This window comes from Gopherus flavomarginatus, chromosome 2 (assembly GCF_025201925.1).
Source record: "Gopherus flavomarginatus isolate rGopFla2 chromosome 2, rGopFla2.mat.asm, whole genome shotgun sequence".
Classification (NCBI taxonomy): domain Eukaryota; kingdom Metazoa; phylum Chordata; order Testudines; family Testudinidae; genus Gopherus; species Gopherus flavomarginatus.
Window position 1 is genome coordinate 231,134,136 of NC_066618.1, and position 25,034 is coordinate 231,159,169.

Consider the following 25,034-nt stretch of genomic DNA (forward strand, 5'->3'; position numbering starts at 1 on the left):
TCTTTAATCATTCTTGTGGCTCTTCTCTGAACCCTCTCCAATTTATCAACATCCTTCTTGAATTGTGAGCACCAGAATGACAAACAGTACTCCAGCAGCAGTAACAGCAGTGCCAAATATAGAGATAAAATAGCCTCTCTACTCCTACTCAACATGCCCGTTTATTCATCCAAGGATCGCATTAGTCCTTTTAGCCAGAGCATCACCCTGGGAGGTCATGTTCAGAAGATTATCCACCACGACCCAAAATCTTTTTCAGAGTCACTGCTTTCCAGGATGGAGTATCCCATCCTGTTAGTACAGCCTACGTTCTTTGTTCCTAGACGTATACATTTACATTTAGCTGTATTAAAGCACATATTGTTTGCTTCTGCCCAGTTTATGAAGTGGTCCTCATTGATCTCAATCAGAGACCGTCTTCTTCATTATTTACTACTCCTCCAATTTGTGTCATCTGCAAACTTTATCATGGATGATTTTATGTTTTCTCCCAGGTCACTGATAAACATGTTAAATAGAATAGGACCAAGAACCAATCCCTGTGGGACCCCACTGGAAAAACACTCACTCAATGACAAACCTCATTAACAATTATATTTTGAGACCTATCAATTCACAACTCCTTTCCAAAGCATTTAGAAACACACACATGTCATCCTCCTCCCTAAAATGAGGAAATAACTTGGAGTCTATACCACCCACCAGGACAAGTACCTGAGGACTGTTTTTCCTAGTCTTCTCTCTCTTGCTTCCGGTCTGCTAGCTGCTGCATTTCCTGATGCAGTTTGTCCCTTTCCAGCTGCAGATTCTCCTGATCTACTTGTAGATCCATCTCTGATCCCAGTTACAGTGATGCACTGGATAGAAAAGAGGTAGTGCCTCTGCCAGCCTCTTACCTGCTTCCCTCCAAGAGCTAGCTCCAAGATTTATCCTGCCGGCTGTACCCTCTGCCAGTGGGCTGGAAGTTCCCTGCAGACCGGGACCATTATTCCTCTTCTGTTCATTAGACTACAGCAAACCTACTAGCTGTGTTTTCATCAGATCCTCAATGCTGAGCTGCCTTTCTGTGCACAGCTCAACCAGCCAATATCTCCTCAGCTGTTTGTAATTCATCTTCCCCTGTCTCTTTTCACAGACTTTCTCAAAAAGATTGAGACTTTTCGCTGCATTTCTCCTTTCTAGGGTACTTTGTTCCACTGCTGTGGAAACTTATGCAATTCACACTAATACAGACCACACACACACACACACACACACAGAGCCAACATGTGTGTCACAGTTCAGGGCACCTGTATATCCCCTCAGTGGTCCAGCAAGGGCACCCACTCTCGAGTTTCTGGCTCCCCAGCCATTGCCTTTGGACTGAGCCATTGGGTGGAGACATGCATCTCTGATTGGGTTATTTCCAGGCTGAACTGTTCCTTGCCTTTACTGTAATCACCCCTGACAAAACACAGGCTGCCTAAGCAGGCTTGTTTTGCTTTCTCTTCAGAGATGGTTAACAGTGTAATTACCACTATTAATCTACCAAACATCTCTTTTTAATCAAACTTGTTTTAGTCTAAACACAAAAGCAATATAGAGAAAATGTATTAAAAACAGAAAAAGACCTGCATGCGTGCTAATACGCTTACTAGAGATCACTCCAAATCCAAAAATGGCTCTGGCAGGAGCAGTCCTTGAAACCATAGGAAAACCTCTGTGTGGGGTTTGAAGTTCATAACACCCTTTGCTTAGGAACCCAGTCTTTTGGGGCCTAAGTAGGCCAAAGTCCTTCCAACCCTTCCCTAAGGATTGGGACCTTCTGTGGACCACAGAGCCTGTCTGACTGCTGGGTCAGAAAGAAGGTCCTGAGTCAGTTTACCAGCAGACCATTTAACCAAAAACCCTTTCTTTGTCTCTTGGTCCCTGAAGAATCCAGGTTTGAACTACTTTAGGCAAACCTTGCTAGTGGCTGGTGCTTCTCTAGAGATTTTGCAACCTGTGTAATTTTGACTAATCACTCCATATTGTTCTTAGTTCTGGGGGAGCAATGTTTACCCTTACCATGGAAATACACGCAATCCCTGCCCTGCGAGGATACATAAACAATTCATTTAATACAATAGGTTCCAAAGACTTTAAAAACTTGATTCAGTAAAGTTCATCCAGGATATTTCAGGAGATTACCCTATTTATCACACATCCCATGACTGTGAAAATGCAGAGTCCATCCTGAAGAATCTCAGTTACAAGTAAGCAATCTTCATTTTCAGAACATTAAAGAAAACACGCTGGAAGACTACATACAAAGACTATAGGCAAAATTCACCCTTGGTACAACTTCATTAACTTCAATGGAATTACATCAAGGATAGATTTTGTCTTCAGAGTCCAAATGTGCTTGTGCAATGCAAGTTACTGCTTCCTAATAACAACCTTAACGAGAGTTGGATGCTTCATAGGATTTCTATTTAAGAACAATGCAGCAATTAACCACACTGAGAAAATAAGTTTGTTAGAATAGTTTATATTTTAGGATTGCCTCTAAAAGAGCTAATAATAAAACTTGTTAAATGTTGAATTCTTCCAATTTATAACAGTCCATCACATCAATAAAAAGTGAACAGAAAGAACAGTTCATTTTTATGTTAAAGCTACATGCAAAGTTTTTTGAAATCTAGAAACCTTTAGCTATAATGAAATTCAAAAGACCACAGAGGTTCTCAAATGCTTGAAATTATACTATTTTCTGTAGTGCATACCTGGAAAGCATTTTATTTAAGTCTTAATATTTGTAATAATATATGTATCTCTAAAATGGTATGAATTAATATCTCGGAATTCAAAATATTACTAACTCTCTTATTTACAATAAAAATACTTTACCTGGTAACTTACAAAATAAGTGATCAACTACTGAGTAACAGAGTCTTCCCGTCTGTATATAAAGATTACAGATAAAGTAGCAGTAGTCTATAGGAATGGCTCCATGGTAATAAACTATAAGCCCCGGTCCTTCTGGAATTTTTTCCATACCATGAAGCTCATAACCTGTCAAGAGTACAAAGAACAATAGTTTCAATACTAGCTTTATACCAGTCAACCTGTGATATAACATAAACTCCTTACTAGAGTTGTGGAAACTCTTGACGACATGTGGGGAAGCTACACCAGGAGTAAGTTTTAGCATAACAATTAACTCTTGGTTCTGATAGTCAAACATTTCACTTGATAATCAAAATGCAGTGAGAAAATGGCAGCCTTATTCTTGATTTCCTGCATCGCTGAACCATATGTTAGCCCACAGAGGCCTAAAGTATTGGTGCAGTCTTGAGTCATTGTTCTTATTTTTGTAATTGTGACCATGATTTAAGAGGAGTCAGAAATCAGGGGGAAAATTCTTTCTTGTAAATGGCATTTGTCTCCTTCCCACAGTACAATCTAGACTGGCGAGTAGCTGTTTCACGCCTGCCTGGTGTGCCCTTTACACTGCTTTGCAGCTGCAGCTTCCCATCAGGACTGCTCACAAACAGCCTCCAGCATGTAAGTCGCTCCCAGCTATGTCTGTGTGCACTTGCAGCCTGCAGCCACAGCTAGGCTTTTACCAGCCTGAATTAAACTGTAGGATGACATCAGCATACTCCCAGTCTCAGATTTTCCCCACAAATGTACATCTCCTACTGTCCAGACTCTCTCTGGACAATACAGGTTTATACAAAGTCCATCATTCTATTAACAGAAATGATATGCACAAATCTTGTTATCTCAAGTGGAGTTTCCCAAACACTTCAATTCAAACACACTAGTTTAGATAAAACAATAAAACAAGTTGATTAACTACAAAGAGACAGATTTTAAGTGAATACAAGGAATAAGGCATAAAAGTCAGAAATGGTAGAAGAAAAATAAAATGCAACTAGTTCCTAATTTAACAAACTATGTTAAATTCAAAGCAAAGTTATTCTTACCACATATTCTCAACAGTCTTACTGACCAAACTCCGTAGGTCATGACCCCTTCTTCTGTGTAATGGCTGTTTCTTTTTTTCCTTCTAATGAACTGAGTTGATGGACAGAGAATGAGACACAAGATTGGGTGGGGTCCTGTGGGGTGTTTGCTCCCTTCTTTGTATAGTCCTGTCCTCCACTTGAGAAGTATTTCTACCTGGGAGCATGGTGCCGGGAAAACTGTGTACACATGAACCTTTACTAAAATGTACACTTTCTGCCCATGACCTTTTTCCTGCCAATGAATAGCCACTTAGCAGGTAATGGCTCACTGACCTTGTTTATACCTGGCTGATGCGTTAGCTTGCCCTTTGTCTCTGAGGAACTGACCACGCTCCAGACTTGGAACATGTTTTAATACCATCATCAGGGCCGGCTCCAGGCACCAACTTATCAAGCAGGTGCTTCGGGCGGCAACTCCGGAGCCAGGCGGCACTTTCAGGTATTCGGCAGCAATTCGGCTGAGAGTCCCTCACTCCCGCTCGGAGCGAAGGACCTCCCGCTGAATTGCCGCAGATCGCAGCTTTTGTGGGGGGGGGAGGCTGCTTGAGGTGGCAAAACCCCTGGAGCCGGCCTTGACCATCATGCAATGGAATCTTATAACTTAACATACAATGTTACCACATGTATTTTGCCAGGACAAGAATGATCATCAAATTATGAGTTTTCAAATGATACCTCAGAAGGCATACTTTGTGCAAAGATTATAATAGTGTAAATACAGGCATACAGTCCACTACAGTATTCAACTAAAAATCCAGGCTATTCTCTAACTTGATGGGTCTTTTGTTCATGTCACACTTGTATAGTGTGACGCTCTGTACCTCGGGGGAACACCCAGCACTCCCATATTCATTCTTGTAAAATGATTGCGTGGTATCCAATGCAAAGTTCGTCATGTTGGGTGTCTTCAGAAGGCTCATGATGCACTGAGCATTGTTGTTACAGTAATGTTATAGTAATTGTTACAGTAATGTTATAGGTTATAATTTATCTATGTAATTACGAGGCTGAAAATGTATCCTCATGGCTTAAAATAAGCCAAGGCAAAAACTCTCCAAGAGCAGAGAGGCAGTTCACACCTCATCAGGGCAGGTACGAGACAAACCCAGCCCAGCCTCACAGGAACAAAGGACGCTGGCCTAGGCAGCAACAGAAGGATCTGTTTGAGTGAGTTACTCCCCCTTCCTTCAGTCAGTATTGGACTGCGATGAGGTAATGCTTAACTAACTCTGATGGGGGAGGGGGCAAAGCCAAGAGAGAAGAAAGAACAGGATAAAAGGGAGAGACGCTTGCCATGCTCTCCCCCCGTCCCACCTAAATCTACAGACACCACACCAAGCGACTGAAGCCCTGATTGAAGGGGAGAGCCTGGCTGAAAAGCAACCAGCCAGCCTGTGGTGAGATGCATCTAAGTTTGTAAAGGCACTGAAAGTGTTGCTTTTATTTCATCTGACCAAATCTGACTTGTTACGCTTTGACTTTAATCACTTAAAATCTATCTTCATAGTTAATAAATGTTTGTTTATTCTACCTGAAGCAGTGTGTTTGGTTTGAAGCAGGTCAGAAAATCCCCTTGGGATAACAAGCCTGGTACATATCAACTTCTTTGTTAAATTGACAAACTCATATAAGCTTGCCGTGTCCAGTGGGCATAACTAGACACTGCAAGATGGAGGTTTCCAGGGTTGTGTCTGGGACTGGAGATATTGGCTAGTGTCATTCAGCTGCACAATTCAAGGAGCAGCTTACATGCTAAAGGCTTTGTGTGAACAGCCCAGGAGTGGGGGTTCTCGCAGCAGAGCAAGATAAGGCTGGTTCCCAGAGTTAAGGATTGGAGTGACCTATCAGACCACCGGTCCTGATAATATCAGAGGGGAACATCACAGATAGTTATTAGCACCAATGAAACTACAGAATGTTGAGCATCAATTCAGATGAATAAGCCTTCTGCTAGTTTTCCAGACTTGTGTATGCTAAAGCTCTAAAAACTAAAAACAATTCAAACCCAGATGAGGTACAATTGGATGGGATTTTAAAAAAATTGCACTCAAGGAAAATCTAAAGTGGGGGAAAATATATCTAAAACTTGAACGTGAAATCATTAGTAAAAACAACCCCCAAAAACAAAATAGTACCAGGAAGCCAATGTTCACTGAAAGGATATGTCAAAGACTAGAACAGTAATAAAACAATAGAAAAATGACCACATAATTAAAATGACTATTAGGCTGAAAGTACAAAGAAAGACCTAGTGAACAATGCACCAGCTCAAGTATTGGCTTTGGAGATGCTGGGTTACTTCCTCCAGCTTCAGACTGGTGGATGACAGCTCAGAGATCAGTGACAATCAGAGATATGTGAAGGGCCATATAGTTTTCCTCTAAACCTTCTCAGTTGTTTCTCAGCCATTTTCATGACTGCAGAAAGGCCTTAGCAAAAATACACTAGAAGAGGTCTGGAAACTGGGGAAGAACTCAGCACTTGCATAGTCTACTCACTGGAAAGCAATGTGAGAATGAAGAGCTAAGAAGAGGTTTGAGATCAAAGTCTCAATTGGCTTTCAAAAATTCAGTAGTCTCATTGGTCACTTGTGCCTATTCAAGTGTGATGTAAACAGAAAATCCATCAAGTTAGAAATTGGCCTTCGTCACTCAGACACAGAGGATAGATGGAAAAATGCTTTTGGTAGATCAGGGTTTAACATAATAAATTTCAGTCACTGAGTGAGACACGGTTGATGGCTCAGATTCTAATCCTAATCAGTTGCAATAAAATGAGCTGTCATGGAAACTGCTTATCAAATCTACCACATCAGAAAGAACCTATGGTACTGTTTCCCTGTTGGTTTTCACTACTATATCTTTTTTGATTTAGTATGAAGTACAGTCATGAACATTTGTATTGTATTTTCCACATTAGAAGCCAGAAATCATACTTGTCTATACTCTGAAGTGGCTAACTTTTCCCTCCCCAATAATCTACTTTTACAACTAAACCTAATGATTTTCTTTTACATCCTTTAGATTATTAACTACTATTCTAGTTATTTTTCTTGATGCAACATGAAGTATAGCTGCATTAGGCTGATCATTATTCCTAAATTATGAATCCTAGGACAATTTTGCACACTTGGGGCCTAATTCAATAGCCTCTGAAGTGAACATAAAAAGCCCTATTTATGTCAGTGCCCATAGTGGAAAATTCACCTTGAAAGGCCTGCACAAGCCTTTTGCACAACTTAATCCCAAGAGTGGAGCTGCTGGAAAGTGGTAACGTAGAAAATGCCACATGGGATTACACCAATGGTCCATCTAGTTCAGTATCCTGTTTCTAGCAGTGATCAAGAGAAGATGTTCCAAACCTCCACAATGAACCATTACGAAAAAACATATCTGGAGAAAGAGTTTTGTCTAACCACACAGTTAAAAGTTGGCTTATGTCCTGAAGCACATGAGTTTATATGCTTAACACATTTTCAGCATCATAGAATTATGGATATCCTTATTCAGATAAAACTGTCTAATCCTCTCTGCCTTCATAATAAACCGTGGCACTTATTTCCCCAGTTTCATGATGCATTGCAGAAATATTTTTTCTTCATCTATTTTAAATGTGTTGCTTTTAATTTCATTTGTGCCTCCCTTCTTGTATTATGGTGAAAATGTAACTTGAAGCACATGGTTTACCTTCTTTTTACTGTTCAATAATTTCTCTCTAAACTATATAGTCTTAATAATTTTAATCTTTCATCATAATCTTTCATCAAGCTTTTCCATGGCTCATCATCTGCAGTGTCCTTTTTGGAACCCATTCTATTTCTACTATATTCCAACTTATGGTTTCAATTTACAAGCAGCGCTGATAATAGTCCGTAGGCATGAACAGAGTCCTCACTGAATAGTGACTGAGGCAGCACTCTCCTGAATGTAGCTTCAGCCCTAGGGACCAAATCCAGAGCATAATGCCTGGAGAAAGTGTGTACAGAATTCCAGGTTGCAGCTCTTCAAAGTTCAGCGACAGGGATCTGCTTATGGCAAGCAAAGGAAGTTGCTACAGCTCTAGTAGAATGTGATTGTACTGAAGTAGGTACAGGAATTTCTGCTAATATGTAACGTTCAACAATACATTGTTTAATTCATCTAGCAAGGGCCCACCTCACATCCAAAGTATGTAAAATAAATTCCTTCTTATTAGAATGTGGTTTTTGGAAAGATATCAGCAAATCAATTCTCTGATGGATATGAAAAGAAGGGATTTGCAACAAATGTGATGAATTAATATATGAAATTATATGTTCTTTAAATCGAGAATTGTGAACAAATTGATAACCAAAAGTGAAGGGGTTATGGAAGCCAAAGTTAACATGCAGAACCAAAACTTCTGAATGTATTTGTTAAGGTTCCTTAAATCAAAAATTGGAGAGAACCCCCCACCCTTTTTCTGCATCAATGTCAGGCCCCATGGGTATTGAAACCAGGGGTCCTGGGAGTTCTCACTCCAGTTCTCCACCTGGCAGCTCACAGACAGCAGCTAGGACTGGGGTCCATGAAGCCCAGCTGGGGCATAAACCACATCTCTGCACTCCGATGAGGAGAGCTACAAGGCTCCTGATTGGGCCACAGTCACTCAATCACTGTAGAATAAATATAAAATTAAAGTCAGCTTAAGTTCGGTTAAAGGAATGTATTGTAAAGAAAGGCCCTAATTTGCATGTAAAAGAAAGGAATTGAAAATAATAAGTTATAAGGCCAGATAGAATGAAGTAGGATTCAAAGAATAACTAATGAAATAAAGGGAAGTTTCTAAAAAGAAGGCTTCTGACCAAGAGGGGAGATTGCAGATGGTTTTAAATAACGCAAAGAAAATCTGTTTTAGAAGGTGCCAGCATGGACCTTCCCACCCAATACACCAGTGTTATCTCAAAAATTAGGGTCTACGTGAACTCAGGTACAGTGGAAAAAACTGTTGGTCAGCAAGAAGGAGGGGGTGAGAGATAGGGAAGAAACAAAGGGAGAAAGGAAATTTTAAATCTTATCTGGATTAAAACTGAAAATAAGGGTGAACGGCCTCAAACTGGATTTTAGCTGAAGTCAGTAATTGGCAATGACATCCCTTGTTTGTGAAAGGATATAAAAAAGTAAACTCTTAAAGGCTTCATTGCCAATACCTGCCTGACCACGCTGAAGCCGACCAATATGGATCTACGCACCTCTGAGTTTAACTCATTTATAAGTATATTGATTAAGTGCTTATAAATGTTATGTTACTGTTTGGATGTAGTAAATTGCTTATTATTTAGGCTTTTTAGGCATGTTTAGAGCAATTGTATCAATACCATTTAGCCTCTGAATTTAATAAAGAAATGTATGGTTAAATTAGTGTTGTAATACACTGCCTAAAAAATAATTCCAACAATCGTGCGATCAAATCTGAGGTCCAGTGTTTTGAGACAAAGATGCCATGGAGGCAGCAGGTTGCTTAAATATAGGCCTTGACTTAAATAACCTCTTCTTATGTTGGCTCTGGAAGGATGTCAATTAGTGGTACTGCTGACGCCTTAGATTAGGCAAAAAATAAGATGAAGATTACTTGGGACAGAATTACCTCTGATAATGAAAAGAAGTAGAAGGTCTCCTCTTGTCAGAAGAAATCAAGCCCAGAAAATGGGCTGTCGATCTTGCGCCTTTAGCTATTCCAGCAACTCCTCTGTCTTTTCTCTGAGAAGATCATCCCCTTTGAGAAGAGCAGCAAACCCAAGCACTTCTCCTCATAGCAGGAGTCAATGTTCTAGCAGCAGAGTCTGTGGCATCAAAGGAAGCTCTGAGTTCTTAGCCACATTCTGGAGAAAGAGTAACATTGTCCTGCTACTTCATCTGAAAGAAAAGAACTGAGATCTCCACACCAGTGACGCTTGCCCAAGGAACAATCAGAAGCTAAACAGTGAACTTCAGCTATCGCCATCACTGCACCCTTCAGAACCAAAGATGGAGCTGGAACTGAAACTGGAATGTGGCCAAAGCTAAAGACTTAGATGGCACCAGATCCAACGCAGGATACAATCTGTCTGCCTAACTGCCAGAGCTGAAGCTGAAGATCTAGATTTTAGAATCGTAGCAGTTCTGTCATATTGGCTGGAGCTGATAAATCCGAAGCATGGGATCTGGCACTGCTAACAGTGGCTGATTTGTCCTTCAGCTTGTTTTGCTTGTAACTGTAACAGCCAGAGCCAAAGACATGGACAGAATCACATCCAATGCAGGACTCAAATCCATCCTGCTAGTTTCTGAAGAAGAGACTGGAACCAACCAGGATTTCGAAGCCGTGGAGGCTCTGTTGGAATTGGATGGATCCAAGAAGTCTGATGCATGGGATACAGCACAGCTGAGAGTGGCCATCTCATCTCTTGACTTTTTCTCTGGATGCAAGACAGCTGAAGCCAACCATGTGGCCCTCGGTTCTGACATAGATAGCTTCAGAGGCAGTAGTGGGAACCAAAATTGGACCTCATGGGGCTCCAGTTCTTGGAGCACTTCAACTGTTTTGACTTACTGGAAGCCACAGGAGTCAAGACTGGCCTCTTGGACCTTGGATCCAACAACTGTCCAGATCCAGAGGGATGAGAAGGAGTTGTAATTGAGTCTCTCTGTCCTTGCAGACTCTGAGTCTAAGAGTCTGGCAAACAGAACACCTAGAAGGAGAGCAGCCCTTTCCCATGCACTTGAGGTACCACATGTGGTCATCAGACATGGGGAAGACAGTGGGGCATAAAACACACCTCTTGAATCCCACCTTCTTCCTCAGCTCTGCCATAACCTGGAACTGAGCTACACACTGACTGACTATACCTATACTAACACTAACTAGCTACAAGAAAGAACACTTCAAGCAGAAAGGACTCCAGATCCAAAGAGACTGGAGCGGTTCACTACCATCCAGGCATGCAGTTCGAAGGAACTGAGGTGGTGAAGAGCTCAGGTCACCCCACTCCTTATATCCTCACTCTCAGAACAGTTGGAGATGTTTATGCATGCGAGCGGCGGAGGGGACACATGAGTGTGCTCTAAGGTACACTGCTATGAGAGGGTTCTACTTAGACACCACTCGGCAGAGCAATACCCGTAAGTGAGAATACACAGAGCCACGTGAAGAACTATATCGTCACTAATCTTTCATCATGTTGAATTTTTCTATGCCTCCAATCATCTGCAATAGCCTTCTTTGTAACTTTTCTATTTCTAGTATATCGGTTTTGAGAAGAAGAGGCAACCATAATGTAATGTACATAAGAACATAAGACTGCTGTAGAGGAGCATGTGTATTGGACACAGTCTTCTCTTAGCAGAGAGTCCAATGATAGAGAATCTACAGGTTATATTCAGGAGCAGAGGATGGAAGAGGATAATGTAAGGGCCAGATCAGATGATAAACAGTCACATAAAAAAGAATCTGGCACACCAGAAAAGGGCACACAAATAAACAGGGACAAGTTTTTAAAGTGCTTATACACAAATGCTAGAAGTCTAAATAATAAGATGGGTGAACTAGAGTGCTTTGTGATAAAGGAGGATATTGATATAATAGGCATCACAGAAACTTGGTGGACTGAGAGCAATCAATGGGACACAATCATTCCGGGGTACAAAATATATCGGAAGGTCAGAACAAGTCGTATGCGGGGTGGGGAGAATGGGGGAGTGGCACATATGTGAAAGAAAATATAGATTCAAATGAAGTAGAAATCCTAAGCGAATCCACATGTTCCACAGAATCTCTATGGATAGAAATTTCATGCTCTAATAAAAATATAACATTGGGGATCTATTATCGACCACTTGACCAGGAGAGTAATAGTGATGATGAAATGCTAAGGGAAATTAGAGAGGCTATCAAAATTAAGAACCCAATAATAGTGGGGGATTTCAATTATCCCCATATTGACTAGGAACATTTCACTTCAGGATGAAATGCAGAGATAAAATTTCTCAATACTTTAAATGACTGCTTCATGGAGCAGCTGGTATGGGAACCCACAAGGGGAGAGGCAACTCTAGATTTAATCCTGAGTGGAGTGCAGGAGCTGGTCCAAGAGGTAACTATAGCAGGACCGCTTGGAAATAGTGACCATAATACAATAGCATTCAACATCCCTGTGGTGGGAAGAACAGCTCAATGGCCCACAACTGTGACATTAATTTCAAAAGGGGGAACTATGCAAAAATGAGGGGATTAGTTAAACAAAAATTAAAAGGTACAGTGACTAAAGTGAAATCCCTGCAAGTTGCATGGGCGCTTTTTAAAGACACCATAATAGAGGCCCAACTTCAATGTATACCCCAAATTAAGAAACACAGTAAAAGAACTAAAAAAGATCCACCGTGGCTTAACAACCATGTAAAAGAAGCAGTGAGAGATAAAAAAAACTTCCTTTAAAAAGTGGAAGTCAAATACTAGTGAGGCTAATAGAAAGGAGCAAAAACACTGCCAAATTAAGTGCAAAAGTGTAATAAGAAAAGCCAAAGAGGAGTTTGAAGAACGGCTAGCCAAAAACTCCAAAGGTAATAACAAAATGTTTTTTAAGTACATCAGAAGCAGAAAAGCCTGCTAAACAATCAGTGGGGCCCCTTGATGATCGAGATACAAAAAGAGCGCTTAAAGACAAAAACGTCATTGTGGAGAAACTAAATGGACTCTTTGCTTCAGTGTTCATAGCTGAGGATTTTAGGGAGATTCCCAAATCTGATTTGTAGTGACAAATCTGAGGAACTGTCGCAGATTGAAGTGTCACTAGAGGAGGTTTTGGAATTAATTGATACTCTCAACATTAACAAGTCACCGGGACCAGATGGCATTCACCCAAGAGTTCTGAAAGAACTCAAATGTGAAGTTGCAGACCTATTAACTAAGGTTTGTAACCTGTCCTTTAAATCGGCTTTGGTACCCAATGACTGGAAGTTAGCTAATGTAACACCAATATTTAAAAAGAGCTCTAGAGGTGATCCCGACAATTACAGACTGGTAAGACTAACGTCACTATCGGGCAAACTAGTCGAAACAATAGTTAAGAATAAAATTGTCAGACATGTAGAAAAACAAACTGTTGAGCAATAGTCAACACGGTTTCTGTAAAGGGAAATCGTGTCTTACTAATCTATTAGAGTTCTTTGAAGGGGTCAACAAACATGTGGACAAGGGGGATCCAGTGGACATCGTGTACTTAGATTTCCAGAAAGCCTTTGACAAGGTCCCTCACCAAAGGCTCTTACGTAAATTAAGCTGTCATGGGATAAAAGGGAAGGTCCTTTCATGGATTGAGAACTGGTTAAAAGACAGGGAACAAAGAGTAGGAATTAATGGTAAATTCTCAGAACGGAGCGGGGTAACTAGTGGTGTTCCCCAAGGGTCAGTCCTAGGACCAGTCCTATTCAATGTGTTCATAAATGATCTGGAGAAAGGGGTAAACAGTGAGGTGGCAAAGTTTGCAGACGATACTAAACTGCTCAAGATAGTTAAGACCATGATGTAATGTAATATTCAAAAATTAGAGCATGCCATCCAATCTGTGTACACTGCACAGATATTTCCATTGAGTTCTCCACAATGACACCTAAATCTTTTTCCTGAAGGACTTCTAAACTGGTTTTAACCATTCACATAGGTGCAAACTCCGTGAGTGCTCTGAGGTTGGAGCACCCATAGGGAAAAATTAGTCAAGCTCCCCTCACCCTCCGCCCCACCTCCTCCTTCCCCTCGAGCCACCACCAAACAGCTGTTTGGCAGCGTTAGCACACTCCAGGAGGGAGGGGGAGGAGTGGGAACGTGGCAGGCTATGGGGAGGAGGTGGGGCCGGTGCAGGGATTTGTGCAAGAAGTTGGAATAGGGGCAGGGAGGAGGTGGGGCAGGGACTTTGGGGAAGGGGCTGGAATGGGGGACGAGGCCTCATGGAAGGGGTAAAGTGGGGAGAGGGCTGGGAGGCGGGGAGTGTCAAGTACCCATGCGACAGAGGGGAAGTCGGTGCCTATGATCATTCGTATGCATGAGCAACATAGTTCAGACTGTCCCTTCACTCATTTCTTTGTGCAGAATTGCATCAGGGTCACAAACACACAGCCTGCTTCCAGACACCACCCTCCCCCAGCTCCCATTGGCTGGGAACCACGGCCAATAGGAGCTTTGGGGCAGGTACCTGGAAGTGCAGCAAGTAGCATGCAGAGCCCTGCATCTGCTCCCACAGGGGCCACAGGGACACGGTCCAGCTACTTGCAGGAGCAGGAGCCCTCCTGCACCCCACCCCCCAACTCCCTGCCCTGAGTCCCCTGCCTGCACCCCAACCCCCTGCTGCACCCCAATTCCGTGCTTTGAGCCGCCTGCTGCATCCCACACCCCTCCTGCACCCCAACTCCCTGCCCTGAGCCCCCTGCCTGCACCCTGAGCCCCCTGCCTGCACCCCAACCTCCTGCTACACCTCAACTCCCTGCCCTAAACCCCCACCACATCCTTCATGCACCCTCTCAGGGCAGAAAGGGGCAAAGTTGGGGTGGGGATTTCAGGGAAGGGGTTGGAATGGGGGCAGGGAAAGCGTGAGGCCTCATGGAAGGGGTGGAGTAGGGGCAGAGCCGGGGCAGCGGGGGGTGGGGAGGGTGTCAGTGATGCAGCCCTCGGGCCAATGAACTAGCCCTTACATGATCCTCGTGGTCATTTGAGTTTGAGACCGCTGCTCTCTGCTGATCTGATATGAGTCAGTGCTTAAGTGACAGCAGTAATGGAGTGGGGAGCAGGGTAGGAAAGGTTGGAGGTGGGCTCAACATCCTATATATATGGAATCAAGAAGCAGCAGAAGGACTGAATCACACACGTATATTAAATAGAAATATATTCAAATCAGGGTGGATAAAAATCAGTTTGAATTAAGATGCATTATAGCTCAAAGATATCATCACGAAATAGGGATTATAAATTCTAATTCTATAGTAGGAGACAATATATTCATGTAATGTTTAAGAAAAGTTTTGTAAATGAGTTCCAATAGTTCATGGATTAGGGATCCAATCTTATGAGGTTTCAGGGGCTTCTGTATAGATTAGTTAAATTAATCTTTCTATCTACCCAGTAGGACTCAGTGATAAGTCTAGAAGATACCATTAGAGATGCTTAGTTCTGCATTTCTCAAACTGTGGATGTGTCTCCAGAGATAACATGCTTGTTAACAGCAAAAAAGTTTTTAAATAAATATATAGAGATGAGAAATAACAGACCTCAACCCTATTGTCCATCTTCAAATTTGTGTACAGAGTCAATCCCTTACCTCTCTCTAAAAGTGCAAAGTTTCAAAAAGTTCAATAAGGAGAAGATTGTTGGGGGCAGAATAGACAAGGAGAAGAAGTCTGGAGATAATGTGAGAAGGGAGGGACAAGCAGTAGAAACAAAAGTGAAATTGTTTGAGCAGCATATTCCAGCAGTCTTGAGGTCTTTTTGAGTGTAGCCTTCATTGATTTGAGATCTGCCATACTATTCTCTCACTATAAGGGAAAACCTACAATGGCAGCATGCCACAAGAGAGACCCAGTTTGGGAATATTTTAATGAAGTTCCTCTACTTGTGGATAAAACAGGCATGCATGCAAAATGCAAACAATGCAACAAAGAAATGCAAGGCCTGGTTGCACGAAGGAAACAACATCATAAGAAGTGTTGCTTCTCAGGAGGAAGCTGTGTTGAAGATGATTTAAGGAACCTGTCTGATCACGCAGGATCTTCAGGGTGTTAAACTTTTTTATTTCATACTTCTTTAAGGACTGCCTGTCTTCCTTCTGTACTATTCTTGAATTCTCATGTTTGACCAAAAAATATACTTGTTACTCTACAATACTATTATTTAGATGCAGTTTTAGATAAATAGCTGAAATAGGCAGATCTTCCTTTTACAATTTCACCTTTAAAGTAGTACTGAGTATCAGTGAATGCAATTAGTAATACTTAGTGAGCAGTATTGTAATAATAATAAAATAACTGCATTGACTTATTTTGTTTAGGAGACTCCATCCTCAACATATAGGATTCTGAAGACTATCCATCTTCAAGATCACCATGATTTTCTATAGTTTCAGAGTTATCTGCCAATAACAGCGTTTCAGTCACATCATGTATGTCACATAGCCACAGTACATCATCTGTAGAAAAATCTCCATCACTCAGAAACAACCATAGATAGGTTTGTGATAAGAACCAGCAGATTACAAAAAGAGTTAATTGATGAAAAAGTTGCCTGGTTAGTTTATGCAACAAACTCTCCTTTCCGTATGATTGAGAACCCACACTTCATTAACATGGTTCAGTCATTAAGACCAGGATAAAGTCCACCCAACAGAGCAGATGTTGCAGGCAAGTTGCTGGATAAAGTGTATGAAAGAGAAACTGAGCAGTGTGCAAAAAGGTCTAGAGGGTGAAATTGTTAACCTGAGTCTTGATGGGTGGAGCAATGTCCCACAATGATGCTGTTGTATGTGCTTGTGTGACAACAGAAGAAGGGAATGTCTTCCTTACAGAAACAATTGATATATCAGGAAATGCAAACACAGCAGAATACTTACAAGAAGTAGCAGTAAAAGCTATAACAAACTGTGAAAAGAAATTCAAATGTTAGTATGCAGCTTGGTCACAGACAATGCTGCAAATGTATCTAAGATGAGAAGAAATTCTTTAGAAGAGAGTGTGGAGAGTCCCAAGCTAATAACATACCGTTGCAGTGCTCATTTGATGCACCTCCTAGCCCAAGACTTCAGTGTTCCAGAAATAAAGGCTAATGTTGTTGAAATTGCAAAATACTTCTGTAACAGCCACTTTGCAGCAGCTGCTCTGAAAGGAGGAACCAAGCTAATTCTCCCACAAGACATGTGATGGAACTCAGTAGTGGACTGTTTTGAGCACTATAACAAGAACTGGCCTAATCTGATGACAGTTTGAGAACAAAATTGTGAAAAAATAGATGGCACTGTCACAGCCAAAGTTCTCAACACTGGGCTTAAGAGAAATGTTGAACATATGCTGAGTACCCTGAAGCCTATTTCTGTAGCCTTGAACAAAATGCAGGGAAATAGCTGTTTTATTGCTGACACTGCTGAAATTTGAAAGAACTGAGTGAGGTCTTAAAAAGAGAAATATACAACAGTTAAATTACAAGCATTAAAAAAAACAAATGGGACAAGCACTATCTCCAGCTCATTTTCTTGCAAATATTCTCAATACTCAGTACCAGCATCAAACCTTAACTGCTAAAGAAGAGGAGTTTGGCTATGACATAGATATCCCAATGCCAACTATAATAAATTTCAGAGTTAAGGGTGAACCATTCAAGAAATATATGTTTGCTGATGATGTTTTAGAGAAAGTCACACCAGTGAACTGGTGGAAGTCACTTAAGCACTTGGATTCAGAGACTGTTGAAGTGATAATCTCACTTTTAACAGCAGTAGCTTCTTCTGCCAGTATAGAAAGAATATTTTCTTCCTTTGGACTAATTCCTTCCAAATTGAGAAATCATTTGGGATCTGAAAAAGCAGAAAAGCTTGTTTTTCTTTTCCAGATTATGAACAAACAGGAAAATGAAGGTGACGATGACTGAGTTAGCTGCAGAAGCCAATATTTTAAGTTTCTCATGTTGACCTGGCTGACAGTCAATTTAATTTGTGGGTGCTTTTTTTTTTGAATATTTCATTTAACTATTTTAGTTAAACAATATTAACAAAGACAAACCTGACCGAATGTTTAACTAAATTCAAAAATTCATATGCTTGTTTTGTTAAAATATTATGTGTTTGCTGTTAAAGAAAAAAGTCCAGAATACATAACATTGTTGCTTTAGTTAAACAAAACAATTTAAATGTCTCTCTGGTGATGTTCTCCTCCTCTTACAGCATGGCAAGAAAATCTTCCAAATATTAATGATCAGGGCCGACTCTAGCCATTTCGCTGCCCCAAGCACGGCGGCATGCCGCGGGGGGGGCGTTCTGCCGCTTGCCGGTCCCGCAGCTCCGGTGAAGCATCTGCAGGCACGCCTGCAGTAGGTCCACCGGAGCCGCCTGCAGCCCTCTCGGCAACCGGCAGAGCGCCCCCTGCGGCATGCCGCCCCAAGCACATGCTTGGTGCGCTGAGGCTTGGAGCCGGCTCTGTTAATGATTAATCTGTTGAATTGGACAAAGTTCACCTCCCATTGACTTCATAAATATCTGCTTCAATTACCTTTGATAAATGAAATAAGCAAACTATCATTCATTTTCTGATATAGCTGTAAAAGTAATCTGAAAAGTTTTCAAAATAAATCACTTTAAAAATGTATAGTGTGTACCTTCTAAAAACGAAACCCACATCTATCTCTAAATTTTGAAGAATATGAATTAAGCTTATAACAACCAACAAGAATGCACTTTTATGTAGAAATCCATGATTAAATAGAGTCTTCCTGACTAGTCATTTAAATCATAATTTAAATAAAATCTACCCTGATTCAAATTAAATGTTTTGTTTGGCACATACAAGGATCAGTAGCAAAAACTGCACAAATGTTCCCTCGGAGGAAAGGAAGAAATTAAATAATAAATTCACTATAAATTCAGAGATGCAGAGCAAAGGGGGCGGAGAAGAGTCCGAAAATAAAAATAATCCTAAAATAAAAACTCACATCTCAAAATTAAAAATCAGCAAAGTCTTTATGTACAGTAATTTTCTTTGTTTTGGTAAGGGTCTGAACTTCCCTCAACTCTCTAGATGATGGAAATGGAGAGAATGTTTTGCTGAGATCCAAAGAAGTCATTTAAAGCTCTGTCCAAGTCACTTAAAGCTCTGCCTAAAGATACTCCAAACAATAAAGTGTCATCAAAGGGTGCTTGAATGAGGTTGTTTCTGCTAGTAGGATCTTTATTTGGTGCTGCCTCCTGTGTTCTTAGATTCCAGAATTTTGCATAGGAGTTAGCCAAGAATCTGGGAACAACACAAGCCAAGCTGTATAACAATGCTGGGAGTTGTCTTTGCTTGGCTTCTGATGTTTCTCTTCACTGGGAGTTCCTAGCTGATGACTTCTTCTGGGGCTGGGGCTGAGGAATGACACTGAGGGCAGTGCAGACCATGGTTACGTGTGCAATGGTAACTCTCAGATCAAGAGAGGAGGATCCAAACTCTCATTGGCGAGCACACTTTCAAATTTTTCAGCCACGAATCAAAAACTCCAATAGACTTCCTACTGCATCAGCTGAGGTGTAGGAAGGAAAAGTTGGTCTTTGAAACAGCAGAAAATGTGTAAGCTTCAAGTCCTATTGGACTTTGTATCACTTCAGTAAAGTTCAGTTGATGGATCTTCGATCTAGCACGTCTTCTCCAATGATGCTGTAATAGGACAAAATATTCTAACCTCCTTCAAAATGAAGCTATTTGGGAAGCAGGTGTGGAGAAGAGAGTTTTGATATGTTCAAGGTGAAGTGAATAGAATACACTCATTCAGCCAAATAAGACAATCTTCTTTAATGGCTAAGTCACTGAACTTGCATGGGAGCAGGGGGATCTCTTTTCTTTTAGATGAAAGGAGGGAAAGGATAAAAAGATAGGAGTTGATGAAGGAGGAAAGGAACCAAAAGCCCGCAGCATTGCTGGAAAGGATCTGTTGCTGCTCCCATCAAAAAAGAAGTCTGAGTGGTCAAGTATATCAGTGGTTCTCAAACTAGGGCCACTGCTTCTTTAGGAAAAGCCCCTGGCGGGCCAGGCCAATTTGTTTACCTGCTGCATCCACAGATTTGGCCAATCGCAGCTCCCACTGGCCGTGGTTCACCGTTCTCGGCCAATGGGAGCTGCAGGAAGAGGCAGCTAGCACGTCACTCGGCCCGCCAAGGGCTTTCCCTGAACAAGCGGCAGCCCTAGTTTGAGAACCACTGAAGTATAGCATTCAGTGATCACTCAATCCTTAAGGCATTTGAAGGACTGTACTACCCCTTTTAGGAACGGGCTGGAGCCTACAACCAAAATTCTCTAGGTGTAATCAAGGAAGTCCCATGCCCTGGCCTGCTGGACTATTTAAATAGGTAAAAGACTGAGCAGGAGACCAGAAGCCATGCAGGTTTCTCAGGCACCAAGAAACTAGCCTGACTGGGCACAAAGATTTTGTTTCTTGATGCTAATTTTAGGAGCTCAATTAGGGCCCTGAGGTAAGGGCCTTATGAACTTTGTTTAAAAGACGGCTTCTTCCCTGTGACCTTCTTGAAGAGGACATATCTGTTTTGTTAATTAGTTTTGGCTTCCCCTGGCTTGAATACTTTACACAGTCCTTACAAGAGATCTGGTCTGTTCCGTGTCCTGTTCCAATTGGCTGCGCTTAATAAATAATAATAGGTTCAGTGCCTTGCCCAGACTGCCTTGGACACTCAGCCCATAAAGACACAGTTCCAAAACCACATCATGTAGGCAGTTCACCCCAACTGCCAGCAGAGGATGCAGCCACTCTATAAAAATAAATATTCTCAAGCAGCGCTTCTCAATCTTATTGATAACGGGACTGGCTTCCTAACTGCCTTGCTAAACTGAGTCAGCGAGATCTGAGGGACCAGTCGTTGAGAAACACTGTTCTAGAGAAACAGTTAGTTGTCCCCCAGTAATAGGGAGCAGGCAGGATAACCCAACTAAAACAGCCAGAGTAACAGATTCTTATGTATGAGAAATGCTGTTTGTCAAGGAACATCACTTCAGATTTTTTGCCTAATACACATCAGGGTTACCTGCTTTCAGAAGTGATATTTGCTTTTAAAAATATGAACCAAAGCTTTTAAAAAGAAAATTAAGAAAAAAATATTAAGAACTTAAACTACTAGCAAAATACCCATACCACTTTAAATTTACAAAAAGTACATGTTTGAAGATATAGAGATCAGTCACAGACCTGTCAAAAGCTGGTTGGTTTAACAAAAGATGGTCAAGAAATATGCCAAGTGTGGGGACATTCTGAGGCAGTTTCTTGAGACTGGAGGTTGCCTAATAAAGGAATGCAATTCAAGCTGGAAGTTCTTGTTTTAACATGCCAAGAGTAGGTTCAGAGTCCTGCATTTCTCCCGCAAGAGCTGACAGTGACACAAGAAGAGTCCTTTAAATTTTTCAGTTCCCTTTTCTGCTTTAGATGTTTGCAATGTTATGAACTCAGACTGCCTTGCCAACATTGTAGAAGCCAAAATCCTGGGAATCAAGCTGGGTCACTTGGAGAGCTCTTTCAAAATCCCAATCTCAAATAATCACTATTCAATTCAAACAAGGAATATTTTCAGGGTCCGTTTGTGTGTGTATCGTGGCAGGGGAAGACATGGAAAATGAAAGGTATTTTCTAGTAGTGAATAAGTTATTAATATTGGCACTGAATTTTAGGGTTGTTACTGCAGAATTTGGTTCCAGTGCAGCTGCTGCAGGCTTTGAAATTGTTTATTAGGCTCCTACTAGCCAGAGATAAATATAAACAACTAGCTAAATGCCTGCATGTGAGATGCAGAGGTAAGGTGTTACTGAGAAGGCCAGGCCCCCTAGCCCCAATCTGTTGGGAAAGGGGAGGATGCAGAAGTTTCTGCTAGGATTCTGACCCTACTCTCTGTATTAGGGGAATTTTTCAGGCTCTGTGTCTACTGCATTAACTTCATCCACTATGCCTATAATTTTAATTTAAGCAAAAAACCCACACAATCTATCATGTGTCTCATAGTTCTAATATTTATAAACCCACACCAGTACTTATGTTCCTTTCCTACAGTAGGCTTTTTCTTAAAAATTTCCCACAGCTGCTATCGGGGGAGGGGTGGCGGGGGGGAAGGAGGGGGTGTCACATAAATTATAAGAACATTGATAAGCACATTTTTTACACAGAAGTCAAATGTAGACTCAGCCAGAGAGTAACAAATAGCATCAGCTGACAAAAGCGTCTGTTACTATCAACTTGGGCTGGATAAGAACCAATGGCTCAAAATACCCAGGAAATGTCAAGAAATTCTCATATCAATCAGTTAACCCCATCTGAATGTAGCTATAATTCAGCCACAAAAAGTTCAGGATACCAGTTTTTAATAATCAAATGATAGCATCTCACAATACAATAGTGTTCAGAGAGAAAAATGTCTTACCGTGCCACAGTTTTCCAAACTTACTAAGTATGGACGTCACCATGAACCTTCCGTTGTCCCATGACTTATTGGAGAAATCCTCATCTAGTCCATTCTTTCTCTTGTAAATGTACAGGAGAAGATTTAAACAGCAACTAGTGCCCATGAAAATTAAAAGAGGTGCAAAGAATATTATGCTTAACACCCACCAGATGCTGATATAGTATAAACAGTGGTACTTCACACCAGTCCATTCTTCTAATATGTAAGTCAGCCAGGTTGAGCTAATCACTGATTCCTGCCATGAAGTATGGGATTCACTTTTACTTAACATCTTCTGTTGAAAGAATTAGACAAACTGAATCAAACGCTCTTCGTAATCAAATCAGCTTCTTAACCTTGCCCCTAGAAAGAGAGAACACACTGTTCATTTATTCCTACTACTACCAGAGAAGTTACAGACATGCTTTTGTTGTATTTAAAATGATGTTCTTAATATCTTGTTTTTCTCATGTGAAGCAGGACTTTGATATAACTATTTTTAAACACATTGCAGTAGTGACAGAGGAAAATCAGCAGAAGAGGGGATTGACTACAGCAGAGGGATCCTGGCAGCGGTCAGTGATGGACCAAGTGTCATGGAAGGCCTGTGCAAGGGGGTAAGGAGCAGCACTGATGGGCATTAGGTGATGATTAGAGAGAGGGAGCACTGAAAGAATAGCCTGAGATGCAAGAGTTTTTATTCAGAATAAGATTCAATGAGTCATCATCTTCATGTGCAAATGAGCTGTTCCAGGGCTGAAGATCAACTGAGGCAGGGAGGATGAGGAAATGAGGCTGAGGAGGCAGCAACTAAAGGGTCAGAAGAGACATGGACATGGAAGGAGTATTCAAAGAGTATGAAGGAGGACTGCATAAAGGCAGAGGGAAAACTAGCAATCAGACAGGAAGGTGGTCAAGGTACCAAAATAAGGAATTTCCAGCTTGCTCCTTTCTAAATGGTCATCTCCCCACTTCTTCTCTCCCTCCCAATGGAAGCCACTATGAGACCTTAACTATAGTGCTTGGTGTTTCTATAATGAAATGAAATAAACAATATATACCTGTCAATACAGCTATCTTTGAGTCTTTGTTTTAACACATCAACTTTCAGTAGTATCTGGTTGTTCTACAATTGTTTCAGGTTCTGTGATTAGCAAATTTTTGCAGTGGACTTTGGTGGTACTAAAAAAAACCAACAGCCTGGATTCAGAGCCATGCCCTATATAATAGTAATTATCACACCAAAAGGTATCTAATTTCCCAAATACTTTGCTCTCCTTTTCCTGTGCTAGCAGTGGTACTATCCAAAATTCAATACACTGGCAAAGAACAAGAATAGGATAAATAACAAGGTGGCTCGCAGCTGCATTTCAAGAATATATTTATGATTGTGGAGACAGATTAGAACACCAGGTGTTTATGATTTACTAAGGTGGAGCTGGTAGTATCACTTATGAAGGTTGCGTGACACTTCCTATGATAAAACTGTGTTTTAGGTTGTTTTAAGTTTGCCAGACAAACATTTTGGGATGAAATTTTCCGTTCATTTGCCTCAGGCTAAATTGTTGTGGGGAAATCTCACCAACACAGTTTATCTGAGAATGATATCAGAGGAAGATGGATCTCCAGAATATTTTTTACATGGGAAAAACAACCCCTTTCATGCTTTGGAGATAGGGATTATAATTAGGCAGGGTGTGGCCTTTGTGTCAGTAATGTGCCTTTTGCTATCCCCATGAAAATCCACTCAGATTTGGTGAAGTTATAAGCCTTTGAAAAATCCCAGTTCAACCATGCTCAGTAGAGACTTCAACTTTAGCAGCTAAATTCCTCTGATAAACACCTGTGCTGAGCAGGACTGCCCCTGCAATTTTGGACTGGTAATCTTTTATGGGCTCATCATAGGAAATATTTCTAAAATTAAGACTACAGGAAAGCTTATACTCAATGGTCAGAAGCATCTACAAATGCTGAAGCTAATGACAAAGATAAATAAGCCAAATAAACTGATAAAAAAGTGCAACTCCCACAACTCTTACATTGGAAACCTGCCATCATATCTGGCAAATAGCCTTATACAGACACTGTCAACTTTAAATAAAATCAATTTTAAAAATAGTCAGAAATAGTTTCAGCTCCTAGAGGTGCCCCTGCACGTGTCAGTGTTTGTGGGTTTTCAATCACATTTTATTCTTTAATTATATTTTCTTCCCTTCGCTCCATGAAAAACCCAACCCAGAGAACCTGACTGGCTGAAAAAGGGAACTGGTGAAACTGTCTATACACAGAATGCAATCATGTGAATGCAGGAATTGCCAGATGGGCCAGTGTTTCATCTGGGCCAGTGTTCTGTCTCTATCAGTGACCATTACAAGATGCAAGAAATGCTGAAGTGGGCATTTATGGAATAACCTGCTCCTAGTCTGTCCTCTTTATACTCTACAGAAGACTCATCATTCTGCTAATCTAATGCCCATCAATTAGAAGTTAGTTAATTCCTGAAGAATAAGAGTTGATCACTTCCATTTTTCTTAAATATTACCTAACCTTACTGCAGATGTTCCCTGAATTCATATAAACGTCTGTGTGCATTCGTGCTGAGAGAAGTTTAGCCAACTATTATTTTTCTCCACCTCGAAACCGTCCCAATCTCTCTTCCAACACAAGCTTTCCCGTTTCTCAGCAGATTTTTGCCTCAGGCAGAGCCCGCTCCCTTCTGCCAAATGCAGAAACGAAAGTAACTCCTGTATTCGCGTCTTTCATTGCTGTCACCCGCAGGAATCTGAGCTCCACCAGTAAACATTTTTCAGACAAAATGCCACTAAAGCAGCTCAGCAAATTCAGCTGCCCGTGGCTAGCCCTGCGCCAGGGGAAGACGGTACTTGAGA

At 41.2% G+C, this 25,034-nt stretch overlaps 1 protein-coding gene across 2 annotated transcripts in view; it reads right to left on the bottom strand.

Annotated features, from left to right (window-relative positions):
• LOC127044290 (transmembrane protein 68-like) overlaps window positions 1-22,438 on the bottom strand; it is a 38,153-nt gene extending 15,715 nt beyond the window's left edge. The window contains exons 1-2 of one of the 2 annotated variants that reach the window (XM_050938925.1): window positions 22,126-22,438; window positions 2,869-3,033 (exon numbers count right to left, since the gene is read on the bottom strand). In XM_050938925.1, the coding sequence (XP_050794882.1) occupies window positions 2,869-3,033; window positions 22,126-22,438 (478 nt within the window). The remainder of the gene's footprint in view (window positions 1-2,868; window positions 3,034-22,125) is intronic. The other variant, XM_050938926.1, reaches the window with a different exon arrangement.
• Between the last annotated feature and the right edge of the window lie 2,596 nt (window positions 22,439-25,034).